At 35.8% G+C, this 25594-nt stretch overlaps 2 protein-coding genes across 6 annotated transcripts; one reads left to right on the plus strand and one right to left on the minus strand.

The window, feature by feature from the left end:
* The first annotated feature begins 2356 nt into the window (after positions 1–2356).
* LOC140748209 (venom serine carboxypeptidase-like) lies at positions 2357–10222 on the plus strand. Of its 3 annotated transcripts, none has more exons than XM_073080965.1 (10): positions 2357–2455; positions 3280–3339; positions 3631–3877; positions 4423–4597; positions 4972–5081; positions 6053–6220; positions 6659–6826; positions 7526–7785; positions 8155–8283; positions 9778–10222. In XM_073080965.1, the coding sequence occupies exons 2-10, from the start codon at positions 3314–3316 to the stop codon at positions 9923–9925; spliced, it is 1431 nt and encodes a 476-aa protein (XP_072937066.1). In that variant the 5' UTR covers positions 2357–2455; positions 3280–3313; the 3' UTR covers positions 9926–10222. The 3 variants fall into 3 exon arrangements, with proteins under 3 accessions (XP_072937066.1, XP_072937068.1, XP_072937067.1); XM_073080966.1 differs by lacking the exon at positions 2357–2455 and adding an exon at positions 2893–3109; XM_073080967.1 differs by lacking the exon at positions 3280–3339 and having other exon boundaries at positions 2399–2455.
* Positions 10223–10368: 146 nt separating this feature from the next.
* LOC140748206 (venom serine carboxypeptidase) lies at positions 10369–25293 on the minus strand. Of its 3 annotated transcripts, none has more exons than XM_073080962.1 (9): positions 25187–25293; positions 24917–25051; positions 22127–22452; positions 20646–20758; positions 18641–18802; positions 17300–17467; positions 16486–16748; positions 15274–15405; positions 10369–11659 (listed from the first exon to the last, which is right to left on the minus strand). In XM_073080962.1, exons 2-9 carry the CDS (start codon positions 24949–24951, stop codon positions 11317–11319), a joined length of 1542 nt encoding a protein of 513 aa, XP_072937063.1. In that variant the 5' UTR covers positions 24952–25051; positions 25187–25293; the 3' UTR covers positions 10369–11316. The 3 variants fall into 3 exon arrangements, with proteins under 3 accessions (XP_072937063.1, XP_072937062.1, XP_072937064.1); XM_073080961.1 differs by having other exon boundaries at positions 25149–25291; XM_073080963.1 differs by having other exon boundaries at positions 24917–24985; positions 25149–25282.
* Positions 25294–25594: the final 301 nt, after the last annotated feature.

Raw genomic sequence — 25594 nt, forward strand, 5'->3', positions numbered from 1 at the left:
AAGTTCAAAAGTGCCATAACTAATGCGACCACGCGTCCCTTATTGAACGGGACCGTTCCTTTCATTTCTTTGTCCCAGTGTCCGCTAAAAATACTTTTTGCCAAACCGCGATGGTAATAATTAAGCTCATATTAATCGTGACAAAAGTAAACACCAGCTGGATTAAAACTATTTTTGTCCTCTATAAAAATAACTGAACATTATTTTGCCAAAGATCTCGCCAGTTGATCATGGAGGGGTGGGAGAGAGTTCAGCTGTTGTATGATGTTTGCATTTCTAGGAGAGGCCCTTTTAGTTACGCTAAACGGAAGAAATCCAATGCATAAAATCATTTTTTAATCTCTGGCACTTGGTAGTTAAAATAAATTTTTTTCGTCATAAAGTATTCATAAAGTAAATTCAAGATTTCTATCCGATTCCGAATTTTGGGCATTGGAGATCGGACATTGAATTTCATTAATGAACCGGTCCTACTAATTGCCATAAATGACCATGTCCCGTTTTGTGCCAAAATACAAATGGTTACGCTAACTATAACCAGTCTCCTTATACCTCTAGACTATTAGAGATTATGCACAGAGAGTGAAGTTATCGTAATATAACTTGACTGGCAAGTTTAAGCAAAAGTACAGAAAGTATACGAGAGATAATACGCACGCATTTATTCATTGTATCAAGCCTTCTATTTTATACACAGTCCACAGAGACAACTGTCTCTGTGGACTGTATATAATATACAAGTGGGGTAGTCCAACATTTTTTGTAAATTTTTGAGGGTAATTAAATTTCTGATGAAGTTCTGGGGGTAAGAAGCTTAAAGTGCAACTCTGTTTACCAGAACGCTTTTTATTTTAACCGTAACCAGAACGTTTTTTTTATTCTGTGAGGTATGCTCAAAATATTGAAAATAAAGTATTCAATTTTATGAAATAAACGAGCCTAGATTATATGTATACTTTAGGCAGCTGCCTCACCCTATTCAGTAGTATACAATTACTCATGCAACATAAATGTATGTAACATAGAATTACTTGTGGTACGAGTATTTGTGGAATTATGGAATGAGATCATTAAAAATATACTATCCAAGTGGCAATTATTTTGCAATACATTTTTGTAAAACAATAAACAAGACGCAATTAAATGATAATTGTTATTATTCGGAATAATTCATTTTTTCAATTATATTAAAGTTACTTACTATCACTCGTTAGTGATCATTGTTAATCATTTTTGTCTACTAAAGTTCCAAATTCTAAATATTTGCCTTAAAACCTTAATAGTCAAATTTAGGACTGTAGCAAGCAAAAATTGGTTAACATTGAATATTAGTAGCAAGCACAAGTTACTTTCTCAGTGTTAAATAATGTTGTAGATCAGCGTTTCCCAGCCTTTTTCAATCCACAGACCCCCTTAATAAAATAAACACCGAAAAAAACGCAATCCCAAATATCATTTTTTTACAGGAGATCCAAAACATTTTTTTTTATAGATTAATAATAGTGTTATAAATCATAGGATGCATTTTATTTTAATTTTTTTAAATACCGTGTGCTTAGATCACATTTTTCTAATAAAACTGGTTTGCTGATTTTTCGTTTTGCGGCCCTTTTGCATTTAATGAGCGATTTATGTATGGTCCCGAGATGACACCGCGTACCCCCATACATATACTCGCGGTCCTCCAGGGATCCGCGGACCACAGGTTGGAAAACACGGTTGTAGGTGGTTGTAGTTTAGGTGCCTTAGGTAGTCATTGTTAATGGTGCGAATATCATTATGATTTAATGAGTTTTTTGCTAAAGGAGTATTCCACTGGATAATGGTTAAGAAACAAACAGTGATAGCCTAGTGGTTAAGAAACCTGGTCTCTTCATCAAGGTGTCCGAGGTTCAAATCCCAGGCACGCATCTCTGATTTTTCAAAATTATGTGCGTATTACAAATTAATTATCACTTGCTAAAACGATGAAGAAGAGCGTCGTGAGAAAGCCTGCATACCTGAAAATCTTAACAAAAAGTTTTCAAAGGTATGTGAACCAATTCGTAATTGGCCAGCCCGGTGGACTATGGCCAGGTCCTTCTCATTCTGAGAAGAGACCCGTGCCCAGCAGTGGGAGTGTAATGGGTTGATGATGAAGCTGTTTTATTGATAAAAAAATAATGAAAACATGGTGGTACGGAACTCTCCATATGCAAGTTTGATTCGCACTTGGTCGGTTATGATACATAATTAAGTACGTACCTATAGATTTTAAATGAGTTTAAATGTTTTTTTTTATTGATAACTGTTATCCATAGCGATAAATATAGTCATTAAAACAAATACTTATATTTAATAAACACTAATCGGATACGCAATCAATTAGTTAACTACGTACTTAATAATAATATATAAGTATATTAAAATTGTAACTAGCATTGCAGTGTACATTTTTATTTTCTAACATTCACTGGTACGTATTTAGATACACTTTACTATTTGTATATATTATGTACCTTATTTTTTTTTTCTCGAGAGGGAAACCTTCAAAAGGTACCCGACGACGTGGGAGCGACGCCGGGTTATGTGGGATTTTTACCGCACTAAAACCCCCCCGGTGGCCGTCCTCAACGCTTGTTGGAGAACTCCGGGATCTCCGACGGAACACAACCGAAGCCCTCCAAGCGCGATGCCCCGATCGGGCTGTACCCTGGGGGAGCAGTTTTTGCTCCTCCCACACCATGTAGTGTTTACGACGGTATGCGACCACACATACCGCCGTCCTTCCCGGGGTCGCTAGCTGGACGGTTCGAGCTCCTACTCTTGCCGCCCGCAACCCCGGAAGCCCCCTTTTAGTCGCCTCCTACGACAGGCAGGGGATACCGTAGCCCTGTGTAATACATAGAATAATTTTTGTTCAACATACAACATTTGTGTCTTTCCTTAACTATCTATCTGAAAATGCTGTGTGAAATATTTGGAGCTCGGTTATTGATTTTACCCAGTGGTTCTACTAAGTACAGCGCGGGCTATAGTGTAGAGTGAGAAGACGAGAGAAGGGCGGTAAAAAGTCATATATAAGAAACCATTATTAGCGAAAAATAAAAAATCCTGGTGCCGTTTGTGTGTAAATATTGTTTTATTTAATTTACAATTGAAATACAATTTATATAGAGCATAAGCTAAAGGGCGCTCTACTGTGACCAAGAGCTAGTGCTGAATAACTAAAACATGAACGCACGTACTTGGTACTTACGATTAGTAATTCAGTTTGTGAGTATGAAATTATTTTTCCAGATAATATATCAAAAGTGTCGTAAATCACCCCACTATGATTTGGACGCTGATTTTCCTTTAGTAAGTATTATTATATATTCTTAATTGGCAAGTTAAAAACAAAACTCGTCTGCGTCTCATTCTGCGATGTCATGTGCATATATTATTGGAGTTGATATTAATAAAACTAAAACGAGGACTCGAGGATACATGTACAGCTACATTCATGCAAAAGCATGAGTTCCTACCGCATCCTTAAATCCCTAGGTTATTACAAAAATAATTGAATGACGCCTTTTTGGATATTCAAATACGAAAAATATCTGTTTGTAATAATAGACGGTATATGTTAACCAATGTTTCACATTACAGTTTTACGCATTACGTGGCGAGCTTTGATGAATTCTCGATTCCAATTGAAAGACAAGAACTATGGCCGCTAATCCATAGGTCGTACGACACGCGGCTGTCCGTTGTCCCAGATGACGTGGACGTCGGAGAACCTTTAATACTGACGCCATATATACAAACTAAAAGAATTAAGGAAGCGAGGCAAGCAGCCCGCGTAAACGACTCTGTTCTGCTGCCGGGAATCGAAAGCTACTCCGGATATCTAACGGTAACAAGGTTTTGTAAAGTATTGGGAACTTTATAGGTGGTAGAGCTTTTTACACTCCGTCGGCAACACAAGAAACAGCCAAGTCAATATTACGTACCATGAAACAGCGACTGTGCTGCTGTGTCCACTTCGAAATGCAAACTTTATGATAATATGAAGCATCTAGGGAATAAAAGTAAGGGCAGGTAGGACAAGTAAGGTAGTTTAAGAGACATATACTTTTCCGAGGGGTTCCAGCTTAGTCCTCAGGGGTAGCGGCGCATCTGAGGCCGACCTCAGGTCGCCGCAGGAATATCTAATCGTACCTGGGGTTGATTAAATTTGTGCATCGGCGCCAATAGCCACTATAATCAGATGGACTGCATGCTCATCTGCTATACCTATATTAAAAAAAGGAAAACTATTTTACCCTCATCTATGCTTACATAAAACTATGCTTATAAAATTAAATTCTAATGTTTAAATTTAATCAAGTATCTATTTTAAATCGAATTTTAGCGTGAGTTTAGTATTATAAGAGTTGTTTCATAAACAATTTCTTCCAGGTGAATGAAACATACAATGGGAACTTATGGTTCTGGTATTTCCCTGCCTCGAATAGGGGTATGAAACAAGCTCCGTTGATAATTTGGCTCCAAGGAGGTCCGGGAGTGTCCTCCCTGTTCGGGCTGTTCAATGAAGTCGGCCCTTTTTACGTAGTTGATAACCAAACTTTAAAAGGTAACTTCATGTTTAGGATTATAATCATTTAGTTAATTGAGTAGGTTCCGCGACATACTATTTAAGTGCGTAGTAATGAAAGATTTTATCAGCTTGAGATTATCCAATGTTATGCCTAACAAAGATTTTGAGTTGTTTCTGCTGAATTTGTAAGTGCTTTCATTGTAAGCGATTGTGTTTTAGGGTGTTATAAAGCAGAAATTATCAAGTAGTTTTTTAAGACTAAGTTAAATATAATTACTTTGTAATACCGGCTTGTTTTCCTTCTTGCTTTCAATACAATTTTTGATTTAAGTAGTAGGTCTGGTGCACTCAAAAAATTCACATAATATTTGTCTGTTGCTCAGTTCTAATATTAAGTTTTAACCCAATAGAAAATAAATATACTTGGGGTAAGAAACACTCTCTTCTCTTCATCGACAATCCTGTTGGAGCCGGTTTCAGTTTTACCGACAGGGAGGGTTACACCAAGACACAAGACACGGTAAGTATTTAGTTTTTTATTAATTAATTAATATCATTTAATTAGTGTGTGTCAATTAGTATATTTTTTTATGCGAAACTGTTCTATTTGGCAATAAATAAATAAACAAAATTCAATTAAATATTGTTTAAATTGTACTATCACGGTAAGTACTTAGTTTGTTTTATTGTATTTTTTTAAATTATATCTTTTACCAAAGTGAAGAGTTCTATATGCATGACAATGAAGTAGTAGGTAACCTACTCTCTTGAAAGGTATATTACCAACATCTGCAGGTCCTTCTTGTTATAATATTATGCAGGTACAGGTTCTACATGCAAGTAGCGAATGGAAGAAAGGATTATGAGAATTTGCATTTTTTTATTTAAAAAAAGTAGCTAATTAAAACTGAATTCCATTTACGGCCCCGCTAAATACAGACTTTATACCAGGCAGTATTCGGTGGGTTTTTTAATCAGTATGACAGCGCACATTACAATGATTTTGTTTCTGTCGATAAAATGTTTAATGGGCGACTCGTACAAAAAACATCGGCTGTTTTCGAATCTGTATGGTGCGCTTTTCACGACTTCTGGGCAAGAATCTTAAGAACTTCCGCCAGTGGCGGATTTACCAGCAGGCTGAGTAGGCTTCAGCCTAGGGCGGCATATTTTTTGGGGCGGCAAATTTGGGGACCCAATCGTTCCTGCCTTAAACGTGTCATGAACTGACATGACGAGCAAAAAAACACGGAAACCGTGTCACGAGCGGGCGTGAGGAGCAAAACAAAAAAAAAAACAGGAACCATGTCAACGGGAAACATGACAATTGTAGAAGCAGGGGCGGCAAAAACTGTACAGCCTACACCTTTTTTTTTTAAATCCGCCACTGACCTCCGCAACTACAAGAGTTCCTACTTATACGGAAGTTATAGTTTATACTTACTTATATTACATGTAAGTACATATGTGCAAAATGAATTAATATTTCAGATCGGTCAAAATTTATACAGCGCGTTACAGCAGTTTCTGACGATTTTTCCGGAATTACGTACAGTGCCGATATTCATTGGAGGAGAGTCGTACGCTGGCAAGCATATCCCGTCATTAGCCATTCAGATAAAGTGGCACAAGGGCCAAGATGAACCGATTAACCTTCAGGTAAGATCTGCGTCAAAACTATATAATGTTTGATATGTTATTATTTGTAGGTAAAATCTAGCTAACCGAATGAACCACAAGTACAGAGGCCTTTAGGTACAGGTGTCTAAATGATGTAATTTCGCAATGCCTATAGGCGGGCAGTAGCCTCTTACCATCAGCTGGACTGCATGCAAAAAATTTGATATTATTATTGTTTGTAAGTAAAACCGAGCTAACTGAATGAGCCAAAAGTACAGAGGCCTTTACTGATGTCTAAATGATGTACTTTCGCAATGCCTATAGGCGGGCAGTAGTCTTTAGCTGTTACCATCACTTACCATTAGCTGGACTGCATGCCACTTCAAAGTAACATTAGACGGCGAGTCTATCACTTTTTATCTGCACAAACTTACAGTAAGTTTGACGTAAACTTTTCTGAATTAAATGTTTTTACAGGGTTTGATGATTGGGAACGGTTTCATAGACCCGATAACTCTTCAGCGGTACAGCGACTTCTTACGTGAAGTTGGCTTAGTGGATGACAAGACAGCAAAGTTAATTAAAACATTAGAAGAGAACGTTACACAGACTATTAAGGATAAGAAAATGCTGGAGGCATTTGATGTTAGTAATTTATTACAAATAAACAAATAATAGATAGAGTCCGCGCCAAACTCCTAGTCCGCTCTGAATGTCGAAACGAGTCGCGACGCAACAGCAAATTGTAGACTTTATCGAGACGAAGACAACGCGGGACCCACCCGGCACCCTCCGCTGCCCACTCTCGCGTACATAGCTGGGTTAGTGTACCCTTACTGTTGCCACGGAGTATATACTTTTAGTTGTGTTTGACCGCATTGGCTCTGACTACACCTGCGCGCAACATATTCAGAGCTAGCTAAAAGTTTGCCGCGAACTATGCTCACACAACAATATTGATAAAAATATTTTTGTATCTACGTATGTACTCGTATTATGTACCTGATCCTTAATCATCATCATGAAATGATAATTCAAAATTGAGTCAATTTAATACCAAATCATTATAATTTATATTGTTAAATAGCTACAGTAGTATGTTTGCTTTGATAATGGCAGAGGCAGACATTCGCATATATAACGTGCCTAAATAGTTATATAAAGTGCGTTTAAAATGTCATCTAAAAGTGACTCTTATTTTTTATCTCATAGAAAGGGATTAAAATTAATATTAAATCTCTCACACACAATATTATGACACTCGCCCTAAAATATGATCTTATCTATTTTGCATCCATATATGTAATATAATATGAGCTATATTGCAAGAAATTTTAAATGCAGGAGTACGCAAATATGTTACAAACATTCTCTATGGCGGCACATCTTTCGAATATATACAATTTTTTGAAAGATGATGTTAGCACCTGGGAGAAGTACTCGGAGTTCGTTGAGAGACCTGCTGTGAGACGCGCGTTACATGTCGGCAACACCACGTTGTCTCCACCTGGACCAGTTTACTACCACCTGTTATCAGATTTGATGAATAGCGCGAAGCCCTGGCTGGAAGAACTTCTCGACCACTACCGAGTTCTTGTTTACAGGTATGTTTATATCATCTTCGACCCTTTACTGTCCCACTGTTTAGGCAATAGTCCACTGAATTGTTAGATTTCTATAACTTTAAGGTTGATTTTTTTTAAGATCTCTCAGGCACGCAAGTGTTCTTACGAAGTTTATCTTCAACGTTAAATCAACTGACCCACCGGTCCAAGTTGCTATCTTAGAATTACAATCTTAAATTTATACCTTGGCGAATACCATATACTCGTAGATGGTTAAAAACATACGATGTGGTTTAGCCACTAACATGTATCCTTCCTCCACCTATTCGCAATGGTGGATGCTTGTTTGCTTATGAATGTCATATACCTACTTCAATTAATACTTTACCTTATTTACCGGAATTCCAGTGGCCATCTAGACTGCATTATACCGTACCACGCATCGGTGAATACATACAAGTCGTTGAAGTTTTCTGGAGCAGTCGAGTATATGAATGCTGAGCGGTTTCCATGGCACCACGATGGCACTCATGCTGGGTAAGTAGTGATGCACATTAAACGCACTTGGAATCTTCCTACACATTTCGTGATACTATGTTCAATACACATAATTATTCCGTTATAGCGCGTGATTTAAAAATTATGTATGTAGTAATATTATGTTTGAAGTTTTAAATACCTATCTTACGGAAATATTAAAATTAAATAAACAAGTGACCCAAGAGCTGGAGCTTACCTCGGTCAACAAATAAGTTTGGCAATACAACGAGGTAATGCTGCTAGTGTCTTGGGTACACTACCGCGGGGCAGCGATCTGGCTCATTTATTTTATTTATTATAGTTTTAGTTATTTTTTGATTATATATGATTTTTGATATATTTTTATTTCCATTTGTTTTAAATTTAGTTAAAGTTATTATAATATTGTAATAAGGTTTAAATATTGCAAAATAAAGTTTATCTATTAATTGAAAAAAAAAAATAAACAATAATTGAATAGAATATTTTGCTCTTACAGGCTTTTACTAGAAGATGTTGAATACTTTTAAATATTATTTTTATCTAAACGTTACCTTCAAACATCGGTTTTCTTAGTCAACACTCGATATAACTGATACTTGTTTAGGTAAAGTAAACTGATCACTTTTATTAAAGTGAGGTCTATCTTTAGAAATGAAAAGCCATCTACACTAAGCTCAAGTAATAAACAGATGTACTTCAAAGACTATAGACGCATTTTTCTTATTTTTTTATTCCAGTGCAAGGAATCCAAGTAGACTTATTAATCTAAATAAGATGATGGTGAACTCAGTTGCGGTCTGGACGACTTAAACTCGCATTACGCCACCATAAAGACAGTTAATTATAGTACTTTAGCAAAGGGTGACGTCCCGCCGGGCTGGGTGATCAAGCCCGGGGAGAGGCCGGGTTCCGACAGTGTCAGTTCGGACCTTGTAGAGAAAACATCGATAGCGTGATTCATATTATTAGCAGCGCCATCTCCTGACGAGTACTGGGAAGTCGCCACAGTACAGACCGACCTTCATGTTATGTCACAGAAGTAGTCTTGTGTAGTTCGCGAACGAACTAGTTCGGAAGAGCGCTCCCACAGATGAACTACTCGAACTAGATCCCCGATTTCCTGCTCTATAGTTCGTTAGCTCCTAACTAAACTAGTGAAAAAATGGCGTTAACCGAACTAATGTCGTAATATTTTATGAATATTTTATAAGAATCAATAGGTATATCCTGTTTTTAGCGCTCAAACATTTTAATTCATGCATTTCTTTATCTTGTCATATAATCTACAAATGACTCAAAAAAGGCAGATCTTTCGCTCTTTTAGTTCATCTGTTCTTCAGTTCCCAAGTCCCAACTGTTCGGTAAGCAGCTGGGAACAAACGATCTAAAAGAGCGAACTAGTTCGTTTAGGAGCCACGGACTAGATCGAGCGAACCCAATCGCGAATTATTACGTCCATGACTACAAGAGTTTGTTAAAAAAGTTACGTTTAAGTTGGTTTATCGCCAGGTATGTGAAGACCGGTGGTCTCCTGACGGAGGTGATGGTGCGCGGCGCGGGGCACGCGGTGCCGGCCGACCAGCCCGCGCCGGCGCTCGGCCTTATCTCCGCCTTCATACAGAACATACCCATCAACAACACCAGGACTCCGGTCTAATTTTTATAATCTTTCACTTAATAACCCGCTTAAGACAATAATATCTTGAGCATTTGTTAGATGCAGTTGTGTAAGAGGTATAATTTTGTAGATTTCAATGTTGAATAGCTAAATAAATTTTTCGTTAAGTACTTATCTTACTTATGTAATTCATTTTTTCTAAAGCAAGCGATGTTATTCTGTAATTTAAGATATTATTCATTACGTATTTTTAATTTAATTTTTAATCATAAGTATATTATATATTTCGTGTGAAAAAAAATAAATGCAAATGCAAATTAATAAGAATTATTTAATTTAATGTGCAAAACAAATAAAGCGTCCGTAAACATACCGAGGAGCATAACGCTTTTAATTTACGTGACGATTTTAACACTACAATTTCTACCGTAAGTCACTTTTGGAAACTTTACTTCAAACACTATAAGAAATAAACACAATAGTTACAGTTCAATATATTTTTATTTTGTTTAGGAAAATGCATTACAAAATGTATTATTATCGTATTATACATGTATGTACAAATTGTACAATTCCTTCACTTTTAGTGGTACAATATTGTTGCTTAAGTACTTATAACTTTACAATATTTAACACAATTACAATATATCACAACAGATCCACTCTTAGTATGTTTATATTTTATAAAATAGGTTAATATGATAATCAGTTACATCTAACAGTTTTAATAGTATCAATATAGTGCTTGGATGGTGGTAGAACCACACTCAGACTCCAGTGGTACCACCAATCCATCTATTTCTAATTACAACAGTATTAAATGCTTCTGTGTTCCCGCCCTTCATCCCTTCGCCCCTTAATGGACACTTAAACAAAGTGTCTTATCTTAGTCCATAGGAGGTACCTAGGATTGATTATACATGTCCATGGCCACTTACTCGGTAGACTGACTGCTTGTTAGTTAAGTACTAATAATATAAAAAAATATTTGAAATACTTAACTTATTTTTAATACTCTTCCAACAGTCATAGTATAAAGTAAGTACAATTCTTAGCAATTATTCAAAATCAAACTTAAAATCCGTTTCGAAAAGTAAATGCTTAATCGCTCACAGTTCTTATTAGTGATCGAAGCTCACAGACTATAAAATATAGCAATCTGTGCGGAGCTAGGTAACGGCGTCTTAACATATGCCAAACAGTCTAATTAAAGCAAGGCTGTAATTTATAATTATTTCTTATATCAGCCGTTTGAACGGGCTAATCCTTATTAGTAACAATAAATCAATCTTAACCAATATTTTGCCTACCAAAGTTTGAAAGACAATTATTGCCTACAATAGCTTTGTTTCGACCCTTAGGCAAATTGGTTAAGATTTAGTATAACTAATAGGCGTTGAAAGTTTCAATCGTATTTCCATCTTGAACACCTAAGCTACATTGAAGATGTCTTCCCTGAGAGGTATGAAGAGAGCATCATTCTTCCTTTTCCACGTGAGGAACCACAACACCAGGGTTATTACGCACAGAACCAGTAGCACATTCATGAAGATGCTGACGATCAGGCCAGCGTTACTGGTTTCTTCCGCTTCTAGATCTCTGTACTCCGGGAGGTCTTCAGCACTCAGTTGGTAGTTAGGGGGACTTTGCAATTGCAGCCCCTGGATAAAGTATAAGACGAGTTGTTTCACCTCAGCCGGCTTGTCGATCGGTGCGATATGACCTGCGTCTCGGATCAACACCTCTGTTAGGCCACCCCCAGATTTTACGTACCTGCAAAAGATTTTTTTTTAATTAACCAAATACCTGTACATGATTCTATACCAAATACGATTGATGAAAATGATAATCATTAACATTTTTTAAACGATCCCAAAAATGAGTGGAATTCAATCCGTGATGATTATGGTGAGAATACTCGGAGCGTGGATGAAGTGGCGAACTAAGGTCATCGGAGGCCCGGGGCGGAAGTTGAATGGAGGCCTCCAGTGTAAAAGTTAATATGATTTTACAAAATTACAAATAAGTCATAGACTTAGTCCCCGACAAATGTGTGATTCCGGCGACTTTTTTACCCGACTGCCAAGGAAGGGTTATGTTCTTCGCGCGTATCTTGTATGTTTGTCTTTCTTTATTTGATCCGATCTTACAAACGGCTGGATAAATTTCGACAGTTAAGGTGTCAATATATTCGTCTCAATGACCCGAGTGTCCTTAGATAGGTGTTAGAGAAAAGAATTTTTGGCGCGAAATAGTAACACATTTAAAAAAAAAGTTAACCGAACCTATCGAGTGGGGTATCAAATGAAAGTAAATTAAACGTAGATTATAAAAACATATTTGTATATATATAAAACAGCAAGATGACTGACTGACTGACTAATTAAATGACTTTTTCATTTTTCAGAAATCAACGTACAGGCAAAACCGCTCATGTTAGAGTTTTAAAATTTTGCACATGGGTTCGCTATATAGGGTAAATAAGTATTAAGAAAGGCCTTTTGGAAATTCCACCCCTAAGAGGGTAAAATAGGGAAAATCAGTTTTTTTGAAATCCTTTAATTTTAAAGCAACTACTATAAAATTTAGTATTTGGCTTTCTGGGTAGGAACAAAGACACACCTATCTATCCCCTTCCGAAAAATCAACCCCGTAGAGGGTAAAATAAGGGTTAAAAGTTCATTTGAACAACCGTCAATCTTGAAGCAAACACTATAAAATGTTGTATCAGGCTTGTTGGATAAAAATAATGAAATTCTACCCCTAACGAGGTAATATAATCACCGGATAAATCTTTTATAGATCGTAAATGGTGGTTTTTTTGCGAAATAGTAAGACGTTTTAAAAAAAATACCAAACCTATCGAGTAGGGTATCAAAACAAAGGAAATTAAAAGGGTAGATTACACATACATATACATATATATATTACATCGAGATGACTGTCTGACTAAATGAGTAGTGTTGCTGTGCCAGAGATCAACGCTAAGGGAAACCGCTGCACTTTAGAGTGCTGGCATTTTACTCATAGGTTATTTATATAGCGTAAATGAGCACTACGAGGATAGGATAATATTGTTTTAACATCTTTTGATTTTGAAGCAGATACCTACTATGAAACTTTGTATTTAGCTTTTTGCATAAAAATAATGAAACGCCTATTTCACCGTTTTTGGTAATTCTAAATCAGCCTGTTTAGTGCAGTCGGGTTTTTGATTTTTTAATTAAATTACTTGTTCGCTGTTTTATACACATTTCACCGATTGTTTGGTTCGGACGACCTTTTCTAGCTATCCTGCAAGTATTTATAATGACACCTTTATGTAGAATGTACATGTAATAGTGGATATCTGCAGTAAGGCTGAAGTGTTCGTGGTATGACTCCTGTAGTTGATAGAATCATGGGTATTGTTTGGACTGTGTTTATTTTTCATTGTGATTCCATAGAATTACTCTATCGCCGTTAGACATCTCACCGCCTTGTAATTGACGGAAGCCATTAAATGGCTTAAACGGCTGACAATTTTGTCAGCCATTTAATAGCTGTCATGGTGTAATTTACGCGGAACAATGCCGATATGCCCAGTTAAGTGGTACAAAAACACGAAATCGATGAAAAAAGTGCGGAGAAATATCGTTTCATTCGTAAATGGACTAAAAACTACATTTTTTTTATATTTTTGAAACACGAAAATAGATGACAGTGACAATTTGTTGTCAAAACTGGTTACATTTCTTGTTAGGAGTGAGTAATCTTTACTAATCTATGGCGTCACATTGATGTTTTAGATTAGTAAAGATTATATACATATACGAGCTTTTGCCTGCGGCTTTGCTCGCGTTACGAAGTAATATTTTGATCCCCTATTTTATCCCCTTGGGGGTAGAATTGATCAAAATCTTTTCTTAGCGGATGCCTACGACATAACATCTACCTGCATGCCAAATTTCAACCCGATCCGTCCAGTGGTTTGGGCTGTGCGTTGATAGATCACTATGTCAGTCAGTCACCTTTGAGTTATATACAGGGTGAATTTTTCAAACGGGCCTTCAGAGCCAAATCCGAAACTATAAGGATTAGCGAAAAATACTGAAAGGAGTTACGAGGCCGATTTTGATAAAAACTAAAACTGCGTCATTAGTTTTTTAAAATATCTTTTTCCTTAGACGGGAATCGAACGAGTTCATTTTGAAAAAAAATACACCCTCTGTATTATTCCACCATCTGATAGTGTCGCTTATAAGGATCAAATTCTGGGAAGTAATGTTATGTAACAAATTAAAGGAAAAGGAAAATTTTGAAGAAAATGCTTATTTTTCCATACATTGCCATACTAATCCTTAAGGATTATACATAACAAATGATTTATGTATAATTCTTTAGAATTACATAAGTCATACCATTGAAGAATTTGTCGGTTAATCAACTAATTATTCGATGTTATAACCGTGACATACGGCTTAGTCTGAGAAAGTAATAGTTTGGCAAATAAATTACCGCCGTTTTTAGCATTTATTTTTTAATAACAATAGATAAGTGATTAAATAATATTTTTTTATTGTTTAAACAGTAAATATTATTTTCTATATCTCTTTGTTCAGTTATCACTCGGATTTGACTCGAAAAAGACATTCTAGCAAATTGTCAGTTTTACATCTTTATTAAACGAAACTCCGCCCATAGCAAGTTAAATCTATTATAATGGTCCTAAAAGTAACCTTATCTAAATCGGACGTAAAAATATGAATTCTTGAAGAACAAAACGTCCATTTCGAATGATTTGAAGCATTGAGCCAAAAAAAATGTTAATACGCGAAATGTTTAAATTGATGAATGGCGGGAACTTAACTGCCAAATTAATATGAAAAAATATGTATTTTCTTAAAATTGAGGCTTTTCCTTTAGTTTGTCATTTATCATTACTTCCCAGATTTTGATCCTTATAAGCAACACTATCCGATAGTGGAATAATATAGAGGGTGTATTTTTTTTCAAAATGAACTCGTTCGATTCCCGGCTAGGGAAAAAGTTATTTTAAAAAAGTAATGATGCAGTTTTAATTTTTATCAAAATCGGCCTCGTAACTTCTTTCAGCATTTTTCGCTAATCCTTATAGTTTCGGATTTGGCCCTGAAGGCCCGTTTGAAAAATTCACCCTGTATATTTAGATTATTACTAGCTGACCCTGCAAACTTTGTATCGCCTCAAAATTTATTTATCAAATATATTTCATATAAAATGCCTATGTTACTCGTGGATAATGTAGCTTTCGAATGGTGAAAGAATTTCTAAAATCGGTGCAGTAGTTTATGAGCCTATTCATTACAATCAAACAAACAAACAAAGTTTTCCTCTTTATAATATTAGTATAGATAGATATATCGTACCCGAGCAGCCTGTGTTGCTGCCACCAGGGCGTGCGCGGCGCGGCGAGGAAGGCGCTGCGGCCGCGCCAGCGCCACGCGCGCCGCCGCAGCGCCGCGCTGCCCACGCACGGCGCCATCATGTCCAGCTGACCACTGGAATAATGACAACGTAATGTCACAAAAGTGTAAAGCCCGCTCCACATTCTCGCAAGAATCTCGCGAGAACGCGAGAAAACCCCGATTCGTATTTTTTTTATTTTATTATATGGAGTAGCAAATGAGCATGCAGTCCACCTGATGGTAAGTAGCTCCTGCCGCCCATGGACATCGGTAATCAATCCCAGATAAAATTAGATATTCCTACCTGAGGTCGGCCACAGATGCGCCGCTACCCCTGAGGACTAAGCTGGAACGCCTCGGTAAAGTCTGTCTCCCTTACCACACCCTTCAGACCGGAACACAGCAGCGCCTAACACTGCTGTTATTAGGTAGAAATAGGTGTGGCGGTGTTGCGCCGGAATCAAACCACAAAGGGTTCTACCACCTTTAAATTGGTAATTGGTAAATTGGTAATACCTCGTATTGGCTCCACATTCTCGTTTCTCGTGCTTTTATCGCGTTGTCGCGAGATTTTCGCGAGAATGTGGAGCGGGCTTATGAGAGAATGTCCGTGTAGAGAATTTTAAAAGATGCAATTTGTATATAATTAAAAAAAATATTTAATGATTATAAGAGTTCTATACACCATCAACCCATTAATATAAACTTATATATATACGTTATTCACGCCTATAATTGGCACTCATGCGAGATTTATTATTATGAATACTACTATAGTATACTACTAAGTGCTATATAATGTATTGTATGTATTGCTGTTGGGATGTAAATAAATAAATATATTAATGTCCCAGGTCTCCTCTCAGAATGAGAACGATTAGGCTATGGCCCACCACGCTGGCCAAATCCAAATTGATTCACATACCCTTTGAAAACATTCCTTTTAAGATTTTTCAGATACGCAGTTTTCCACACGATGTTTTCCTTCACCATTTAAGCAAGCAATAATTTTTAATACGCACATAACTTTGAAAAATCAGAGGTCTCGGATTTGAACCTCGGACCCATCAATCAATTCAAGAGATAGATTTTTTTTACGACTAAGCTATCGCTGCTTAATAATAAGTACACACTTAATAATAAACATACTTAATTAATAAATATTTCACATACCAGTAAATTAATATCCTGTAATGATCCAGTAACGTCTCAATCTTCGGAGTGACCTTCGCCAAGAAGTCTGGAGCAAGACTCTTATGAATACTTGCATTGGAGAACGTGAACCCTAGGTCACCCACGTGAATGGCCTCTCTAATTTCAGGTTTAGTAATATACTCTACGAATAATTCGAGATCATTTACGTCATCTTTTAATGCGTTGTACATGTTGTTCTGATAACTTATGTCTGCTAATTTGTCGAGTAATTTATTGCGAAGCTGAAAACATAAAACAATTGAATTAGTATACTTCAGAGGGTTATGTTTTTCACACATGTGCATAAATGTGGTAGAATCCTTTGTGGTTCGACTCCGGCGGCAACACCGCCACACCTATTTCTGCCTCATAACAGCAGTGTTAAGCGCTGCTGTGTTCTGGTTTAAAGGGTGTGGTAAGGGAGATATACTTATCCGAGGCGTTCCAGCTTAGTCCTAAGAGTAGCGGCGCATCTGTGGCCGACCTCAGTAGGAATATCTAATCTTATCTGGGGTTAGTTACAAATGTCCATAGGCGGCAGTAGTCACTTACCATCAGGTGGACTGCATGCTTGTCTGCTACTCCTATATTATAATAAAAAACAGTCAGTATAAATATTATAAAATGCATGTACTTATACAGATGTACATTGTTTTTATTTAAAAGTATAAATTTTAAATAATAAGAAATATTACGTAACAAACTGTTTACCTAATGTAACTGTTTGGACTCAACCTGTTTCAACCACAAAGGGTTCTACCACCTTTTTTGTACAATAAAATTAAAAGCTTACATCAACCGCCAGTTCACTTTGTCCATTGTGTATTGCCGCGTTATACTCGTCCTGTAAGGGCTTGGCCGCTAGCACGCCCTGCTGGTCGATGATGCCCCACTGGTAAAACACTGAGGTGTAATCCATTATGGCCTCGCGTTCTAAGGCTGGGTTGCCGAGAATTAACCCCTGCGAAATATTGATAATAAAATAAAGTAAGTTAAGAAGAAAGAATCTATGGGTATGCAGTTCTTACTACATACTACGAAATTAGAATTGTCACACCGCGCCCTGAGATTTAATATCAAATGGCATGATTTAAATCTCAGGGCCAAATTTGCCCCGCTACGGTCTACAGACCATGGTGTTTGTTCTAATTACTCTCGTTTTGAGAGGAGTCCCGTGCCCAGCTGTATGACGTAAATGTGTATGAGAAGTGCATCAATGATGCTATAAGCAGATAAACTCCAAAACTTCACTACATCCTACTTTTTTTAAGGTAGCTTGGAAACTGGTCCAATTGCAACAGTTGGGTGGTAGTTTGTTGGTTTCAGTCTGTGTCATGTTTTCAAACTGTCCATAACTCCTCTCATTAGTTCTAGCAAACTTTCAATAACCGGAAGTAACGGTTTAATGTGGTCTCCGAACCATGTAATAAACTGGTATAAATATTATATCAACCACGACCATTAATAGACCATCAGGATAATCGGCGCCATCATTACTATTATAATAGTCAATAATGACTATTATAAGAGTAACTATAAACTTAACTCAATACCAGTAAACAAAGCTAAACATACTTAATCATACCAATCCATTATTCTGTTCCGTTTGCTTCAGTAGACTGAGTAAGCATAACAATAAGTGCTCAAGTCTTTTTGTCTGTCTCAAATATTCGCAACAAAGAGAGACAAAACATAAGGCGCCATTTTGTCAATTTAGACATTTAATTTTACGTTACTGACACTATAGTTCTGATACAATCCGCTAAGGGCGCTGATTGGAATTTGTATGGGCAAATGCGTAAACAAATACCAAAACAGTCATATTTGTCAAAACGTAAAAACTCATGGTAAGGGTACAGAACGCCTTACATGTAGCATTGTAAAATCAAAATTTGATGAAAACGAGGTCAAATATGAATGCGTATTATAAATAGCATATTCGTAGGACTATGACTATATTTCTTGCAGACTAACTTCATCCTGAATGAGTAAAGAATAACTTCGGAATAAAGTTTCAAAGCATAAACATAACATTTTTTCCTTCGCCCGTGTTATGCTAAGGGAAGGAGCGAAAACCTAATCTAACCCCCACCCCAATAAACGCCCTTGGCTACAGCTATAAAAATGTACTTACTTGCAAGTTATATTCATTGGGGTCAGCTTCATAAATCTTCGTGGCCAAGGCAGGGACGTACCGGCCCGCGTAAGAGCTGCCCGCTATGTATAGTGGTGCTTTCTTTAGCTCCGGAAATATCTTCAGGAATTGTTGTATGGTGCTGAACAGGTGGTTTGCGTACTAGAAAACAAATAAGGTTTCTTGATTTTTATAAGGTTGAAGTAGAAAACGAGCATGCAAATTACAGTCTACTTGATGGTATAGTCCGCGCCAAACTGCTAGTCCGCTCTGAAGTTGTTGCTAGCAGTCATACTATTTGCAAAGGCGACACGATTCATTTCATATTCAAAGTGGACTATAAGTAGTTACTACTGCCAATGGACATTTGCAAGCAACTCCATACAGAGCAGGTCTTTATTTGAAGCACATGCTATTCTTGAGAACTAAGATGGTTCCCTCATTTGTAAGTCGCCACACCTTTCCACCGTAAAAACTATTATAACCTGGAAATACTTAGATGTGGCAGTAGTAGTAGAACCTTCCCGGTCGAACCATACTACTTCTTATCTTTCTACTCGTATGTGTACCTTTGTCCTTCAGTAGCAAAATACTACTACATTGGTTTACTCTAAGAATAGTTTGAAGATTCTGCAGTGACGTAGCTACCCTTGATAACACAGAAGATCCGATGATAAGGAAAATAGGAAATTCATTTACTCAAGAAAACAGGTGGAAAAATATATGAACAGGTAAATAAAATAAACACGAACCTTTTATTGTTTTCTATTCCGACAATTTTGAAAGTATTACCTATAACAAATTAAAAGTATGCCTGTGTGTATATCGAATTTATTTCGAATTTGAAAACACCTATATTGTAAGTACTCTTAAAATCGCAAATAAAAAAAAACATGTAAAAAAATGTAATACAAAAAGCATTGAGTTACACGAGAACCCTTGACAACATTTTAAACGCTACATCAAACTGTTCTGAACTCTAGCGGCTTAAGGGAGGGGGGGGAGAAGGGGCGACCCGCCCCGGACCTACGATCTTAGGGCCCTCCAAACACATTTCGCCAAAAAAGGTCGCCAGAACCCCAAACAATCTATGAAATGTGTATCCGTCAGCGAAAAAAAGGCACCGAATCACTGGCAAACTTTTTACAGGGAGGGCCTACATTCTACTTTCCGCCCCGGGCCTCCGACGACCTTAGTCCGCCACTGGTTCTGAATAACAATTATAAAAATAAAGTCGAAAAATCCGGCTCGGTTCTGTTAAAAAAGGTACTAGCAAAAAATGTAGTCCATTTGCATGCTTTACAATGTTGTGTAGGACTGAAGTATTTTCCTTGTTCATGAGTATCGACTGACTAATCACCGCGAAGACCTTGGTTCGCATTTATTGCATTTCGCTTAAAAAATCTTGTGTAATGTATACATCTGTAGGAACAAATAAATTCAATTGAAATGTCTATTAGTTTCTCACGTCATTGACCAGGCTTTTTCCTCGTATTATTATTGTACCTATCTATAAATAATGTTGCACAAGAAGGTATTTCCATTACAACAATATTCAGAAGATAGGGAATAACTTTAGTATTATCGCAAAATTATAAAAGATTTGATCAAATACACAATATGTTACATGTCATCCCATACCGTACCATGTTACCTTCGACCTACAAAAATAGAATACCGGAAGCATTTAGTTATACTTATGGCGCCCATGAACAATATATTGACATCATTATGTTTGAACCATAATTGGTAATCTGTATAAATGTTTTTCATATATATTTAAATATAAGTTTTTTTTTTATATTATGGAGGAGCTCGTCTGTTACTCTTATATTAAGGAATAGCAGACGAGCTATTCAACCACTACTTTTTATTGGAAAGGTAGCAACTGTGTTTGAAGGCCCTCCCCCAAAACCGGAGCCCCGGGGCGGTCCCTACCGCTTAGCCCGCTAGTGACATAGACTAAGAGATTTTAATTCTTCATAAAAAGAGTAAGTGATCTCACCGTTTCCATATCACGCGGTAAGCCATCCATATCGTCAGTGAAACTAAAACCAGCTCCCACGGGGTTGTCGATGAACACCATCGAGTACTCACTACACCATGTGGTGTTGCGATCTGAAATATTAATAATCATAGTTTACAAACTAAACATAGTTTAAAAGCCGCGCTAAAATCGCACAACGAAAATTGTTAATCCTGATTCCTGACGATCCTGATGAGGTGCATGGGATAAAATTATTAAAATCATGTATTGTCATTGATTCTTGGCAATTGTTCAAAATTTTAAATTTATCGGACTGCTCAAAGTGAGTAAAAATCGAATCCAAAGATTCCGTTACATACATACATACAGGTCAAGCTAATAAAATCGTGGTAAAAATAGATTAAGTAGATACTAAAACTTCTGCATGTAAGGAATAAAATATTAATCTACATCGTCCTAACCTCATATTTATAAAAAAAAATGATAGGATGGTACGTATAGTGCTATGAATTTAGGCTTTTCGCGCTTCGGGGGTCAGGATTCAAATCTTAGATACATTTGCTATTTCGAAGTTATGTGCGTATTAAAATTAATTATAGCGTTAATTTGCTTGTGCACGGTAAAGGAAAACATAAGGAAATAAATATGCCTCAGTAGATCATTTTGTAAAAAAAATCTTGAAGATATGAGGTCCATCAATCCGCACTTAGCCAGAGTGTTAGTGGCCTTATTTGTCCGTCGTTTATTTTTTAATGTCACAACAGGAAAACTTCGTCAAAATAACAGCAACTTTTCAAATCAATTTTCTTCGCAATACATGCTGCATTTAGATACTATTTTTTATGACATGAACGCAACCGAATTAGTGCAATCGATTAACAGAAGTGTTTGTTGCGGCAATTAATATTTACCAAAAATGATACTTACTGTATATAATGTATTTGATGAGAACAAACATCACAAAATGAAGGTAATTTAATGTAAAATAATCAGTTACTTGACGTATCCTATCTAGTTGTATAAAAAAGTTAACCTTATCAAAAATCTTTATACTTATAATTAGGTTTCGAAACGTGGCATATGGAAATATAATGACTTAATCAACGTGAGTCACTTGTTTTGCATGCTTAAAAACCCGCGCACGGAGCTGAATGCGAAAGGGTCCTCTGCAAGTCGTGGAACATAATTTTCCTCTAAGATTTTATTTATCAAAATCGGCAAATCCAAGATTGGACTTCAGTCCATCCATGACATTATAGCAAAAGTTTAGAGTAATAGGAGGACTCTTTTTCACCGACTTTGGACTTATTTCTGACATTACCCAGTTTTTATGGAGCCGTTTTTTCGCTGACTTTTCAACGACAAACACATGAATTTAAAATATCAATTGGAATCGAGGGCTACTTGACTGCATTAAGATCCACCTTTATAAATGTGAAAGGTGATGCTGCACAGGGAAAATATTTGTATTGGAATGTTAATTACTTTATTTCACTTACATTTCAATTCACCGTTGTTATATTCGAAAGGCCCCATCTCGTCGAAGAGGCCTACCATGCTCGTGGCTCCCGGACCACCTTGCAGCCAAATGATCCATGGCGTATCTTTAACCACCTTTTCAGGTACGGGGAAGTACCAGAAAAATACGTTCGAGTTGTACTTTTTGTCCACTGTAAAGAATCCTGAGTAGCTGGTCACATTTAGGAACAATTTCGAGTCCACCAGGGACAGATTCCTTGCTTCTTCCACTCTGTTGTCGTTGATATATGGCGTGAGGATCAGTGCTGGATTCAGAGTCACCACGGGGGCAATAACCCCTACTACGCTAAAAAATTTCAAGGTTTACAATGTGGTTTGTATGGCGCGCCCCAGCCACTACAAGTATTTCTGCAATTACTAATCTATCATCAACAACCCCTTACTGTCCCACTGCTGGGCACGGGTCTCCTCTCAGAATGAGAAGGATTAGGCCATAGTCCACCGTGCTGGCCAAGTGCGTATTGGTAGACTTCACATACCTTTAAGATTTTTTTATATAAATCTCTCAGGTATGCAGGTTTCCTCACGATGTTTTCCTTCACCGTTTAAGCAAGAGATAATTAATTTCTAATCTATGCTGTAATAGTATTGTTTGCAGTCATTTTCTGATTTTAAGGATGGTACAAGTAAGGCAAAATAACGAATATTTGTGAAGCTTTTTCTCAAAAGTAAAGAAAGAACGAGTAAGTAATACGTGGTTAAATCTTGATGTATTTGGCTTTGAATATCGATTGCTTATTAGATTATGAGTTAAGTTTTGCATTACGAAATACGGCGTTAAACTAACCACTCTACATACCTATATTGCGTTTATTGGGACGGTAGAAGGTACGTATAAACTTACTTTTTGGTTTTTATTTTCAAATGTTCTATTTAATCTTATTAAAAGCTTTGTGTACATTTACGAATGCTCAATACATTAATTCAGGTAATGACATTATAATGGTAAAAACATGTATAAACATCCAAAACATAAAAAATAAAAGCGCTATAAGTACTCAAATAGGTACTTCATTTATTTTCTTTAATTGGCGTATAGGTACAATTAAGACTGGTACTTTTATTTTTGTGTCGGACATTCATACTTAAAATAAACCGCTCGAGCCTCGGCTTTAATTAAATCCAACAAGCATTTTAACTCTAACTCACAATAGTGCAAAAAAGTGACCGTTTGTCTAAAGCAAGCGTGTTTTACTTTAAAATTTGTAAATTGGTTTGTCTAAATCGAGCGTGTTTTACTTTAAAATCTGTAAATAACTTAGTCTAACTTGAGCGTGTTTTACTTTAAAATTTGTAAATAACTTAGTCTAAATTGAGCGTGTTTTACTTTAAAATAGTCTAAATCGAGCGTGTTTTACTTTAATATTTGTAAATTGGTTGTAATTGTTGGTACTTATTTTGTACTAAGTATTGTGTTTTTAATTTTACCAAAAAAATCGTTTTACCGTGAATGCTGTAAACATAGATTAGTAAAGATACTTCTCCGCCTTGAAATTAAATGAAGCCACAAATGGCTTATTAGTAAGTTCTTTTTTTGAATTCTTGACAAATAAAAACATTGTTAGAGAAAATTGACGAATAAATAACTAATACTGCGTAATTTACATAATAAATAAATAATGATTTCAAATATTTTAGGGCCATTTTAGCACGGAGACGTGGCAAAACTTTCTTACGCAACTATTTCAATTTTCAAAACTGGGTACATTTTCTTGTTAGGTGTGAGTAATCTTTACTAATCTATGGCTGTAAATTTAATTTTTCGTCTTCGTTGTTTTGTTAATGTTTGACATTAGTACATAGATTATGCGTTAGTAAAACAGTAAAAATATGATATTTAAAAGATACGTTATATTTTACTTAATTGAATATGTACTGTAAAGTATTCAAAATCCCATCATATTTCTTACATAAGGTATCTTAGTATTTTTTACCCAACTTACGCGATTTCGCTGCCTTTTTGCATTAGCGTTAAGTCACGATTTTTCTAAGAATTAAGCATTATTACAGTGGAAAAATACATGTTCTGACCTCATTATTCATAACAAATAATGGAATTACCTATACAATTACAAATAATATAAACTATACACCTGTATACATATATATGAACTAATAATTTTATTGTTTGTTTCTTAGATATATATCTATCTGCCTACAAAGTAAATATACTAATCTATGAGTAAATAGAGTCAATAGTCGAAAACGTATAACAGAACATGACAGTGTTATGTTACGATAACGCTAACTTTCATCATTTATTTACTTTCTCTTGTTTGCTAAAGAATCATAAATCACAATGCTTGTATTATAGGTGTACAATATATGTTTAATAACATTATTTTAAAGGCCACAAAGGCTTTACAAAAAATGTAAAGGGAGCAATAACGGAATTTAACATAAATTATAATTATAAAAATGAAATATCATATTTCTAGCTGGATTGTTAAGTTGTTAAACATAATAAAATAAATGTTATTCACACATAACTTGCCTAGATTAATGTATGTGGAATAATGTTAATGAAAGTAGCAGATGCAATTTATTATCTTATTGCAAAATAATTATGACAGAATAATTAAATCACAAATAATTATTTTGCAATGTTTCATAACTACAAATTCCATTTTCAAAAAGCTATCACTCTACTACGATTATCTGAATTGATTCAATGATTAGATATAAATTACAATCAATATGATAGTGTTGAGTAATTTATTTATCATGATAACAAAATAAATAAAACTTACCTTAAAAATACGAACAGTCCCTTGTCCTTAGTCATTTTTAAATATTTATTTTATATATTATTTCAGTCACTAGGTACTCAAAAAGTATATATCATAATGTAGAGAATTTGAACTTTATTATTTTACATGTTTTAACTGAAAGAAAATTATAAAATGAACAGACTACTGCGAATTATAAAAGTGGTATTTAAACATTTAAAATTTATTGCTATTTAAAAAATGCGGTGATTACATTATGCATCGTAAGTCAGTAATAACAATAATAATAACCGCAAATAGTAGAGCAAAGATTTTTCAGACAGATTACATAGGAAACTAAAATAGAAATATCAAAATAAGTTTGTCTGTCGTTGTGTGGCATTTCCAGATTCGTGTTGCCCGTTCCACATTCAAAATTATACCACTAGAGTTCTTGATAAAAAATAACAGACGAATACCAATCTAAATTACTGATGCTCTAAGAATTAGGTATCATCTATTCCCAATTGCGATAAAAATAGGGACAATTAACGAAAAGAAAAGATAATTTTTTCAAAAAACACATTGAATTGGTTTGTTTGATGTCAAATGTTACAATTTTTAGATAAATGAACAGTATCTACACAAGTTATATTCAGGAACGAAACAAGCAATAAAATTACCATTTCAGTAGAAAAATCTAAAGCAGTAGCACTGGCA

The sequence above is a fragment of the Epargyreus clarus genome, unplaced genomic scaffold, assembly GCF_041222505.1.
Source record: "Epargyreus clarus isolate Ecla_fem2 unplaced genomic scaffold, WU_Ecla_fem_2.2 ptg000015l, whole genome shotgun sequence".
Lineage (NCBI taxonomy): Eukaryota > Metazoa > Arthropoda > Insecta > Lepidoptera > Hesperiidae > Epargyreus > Epargyreus clarus.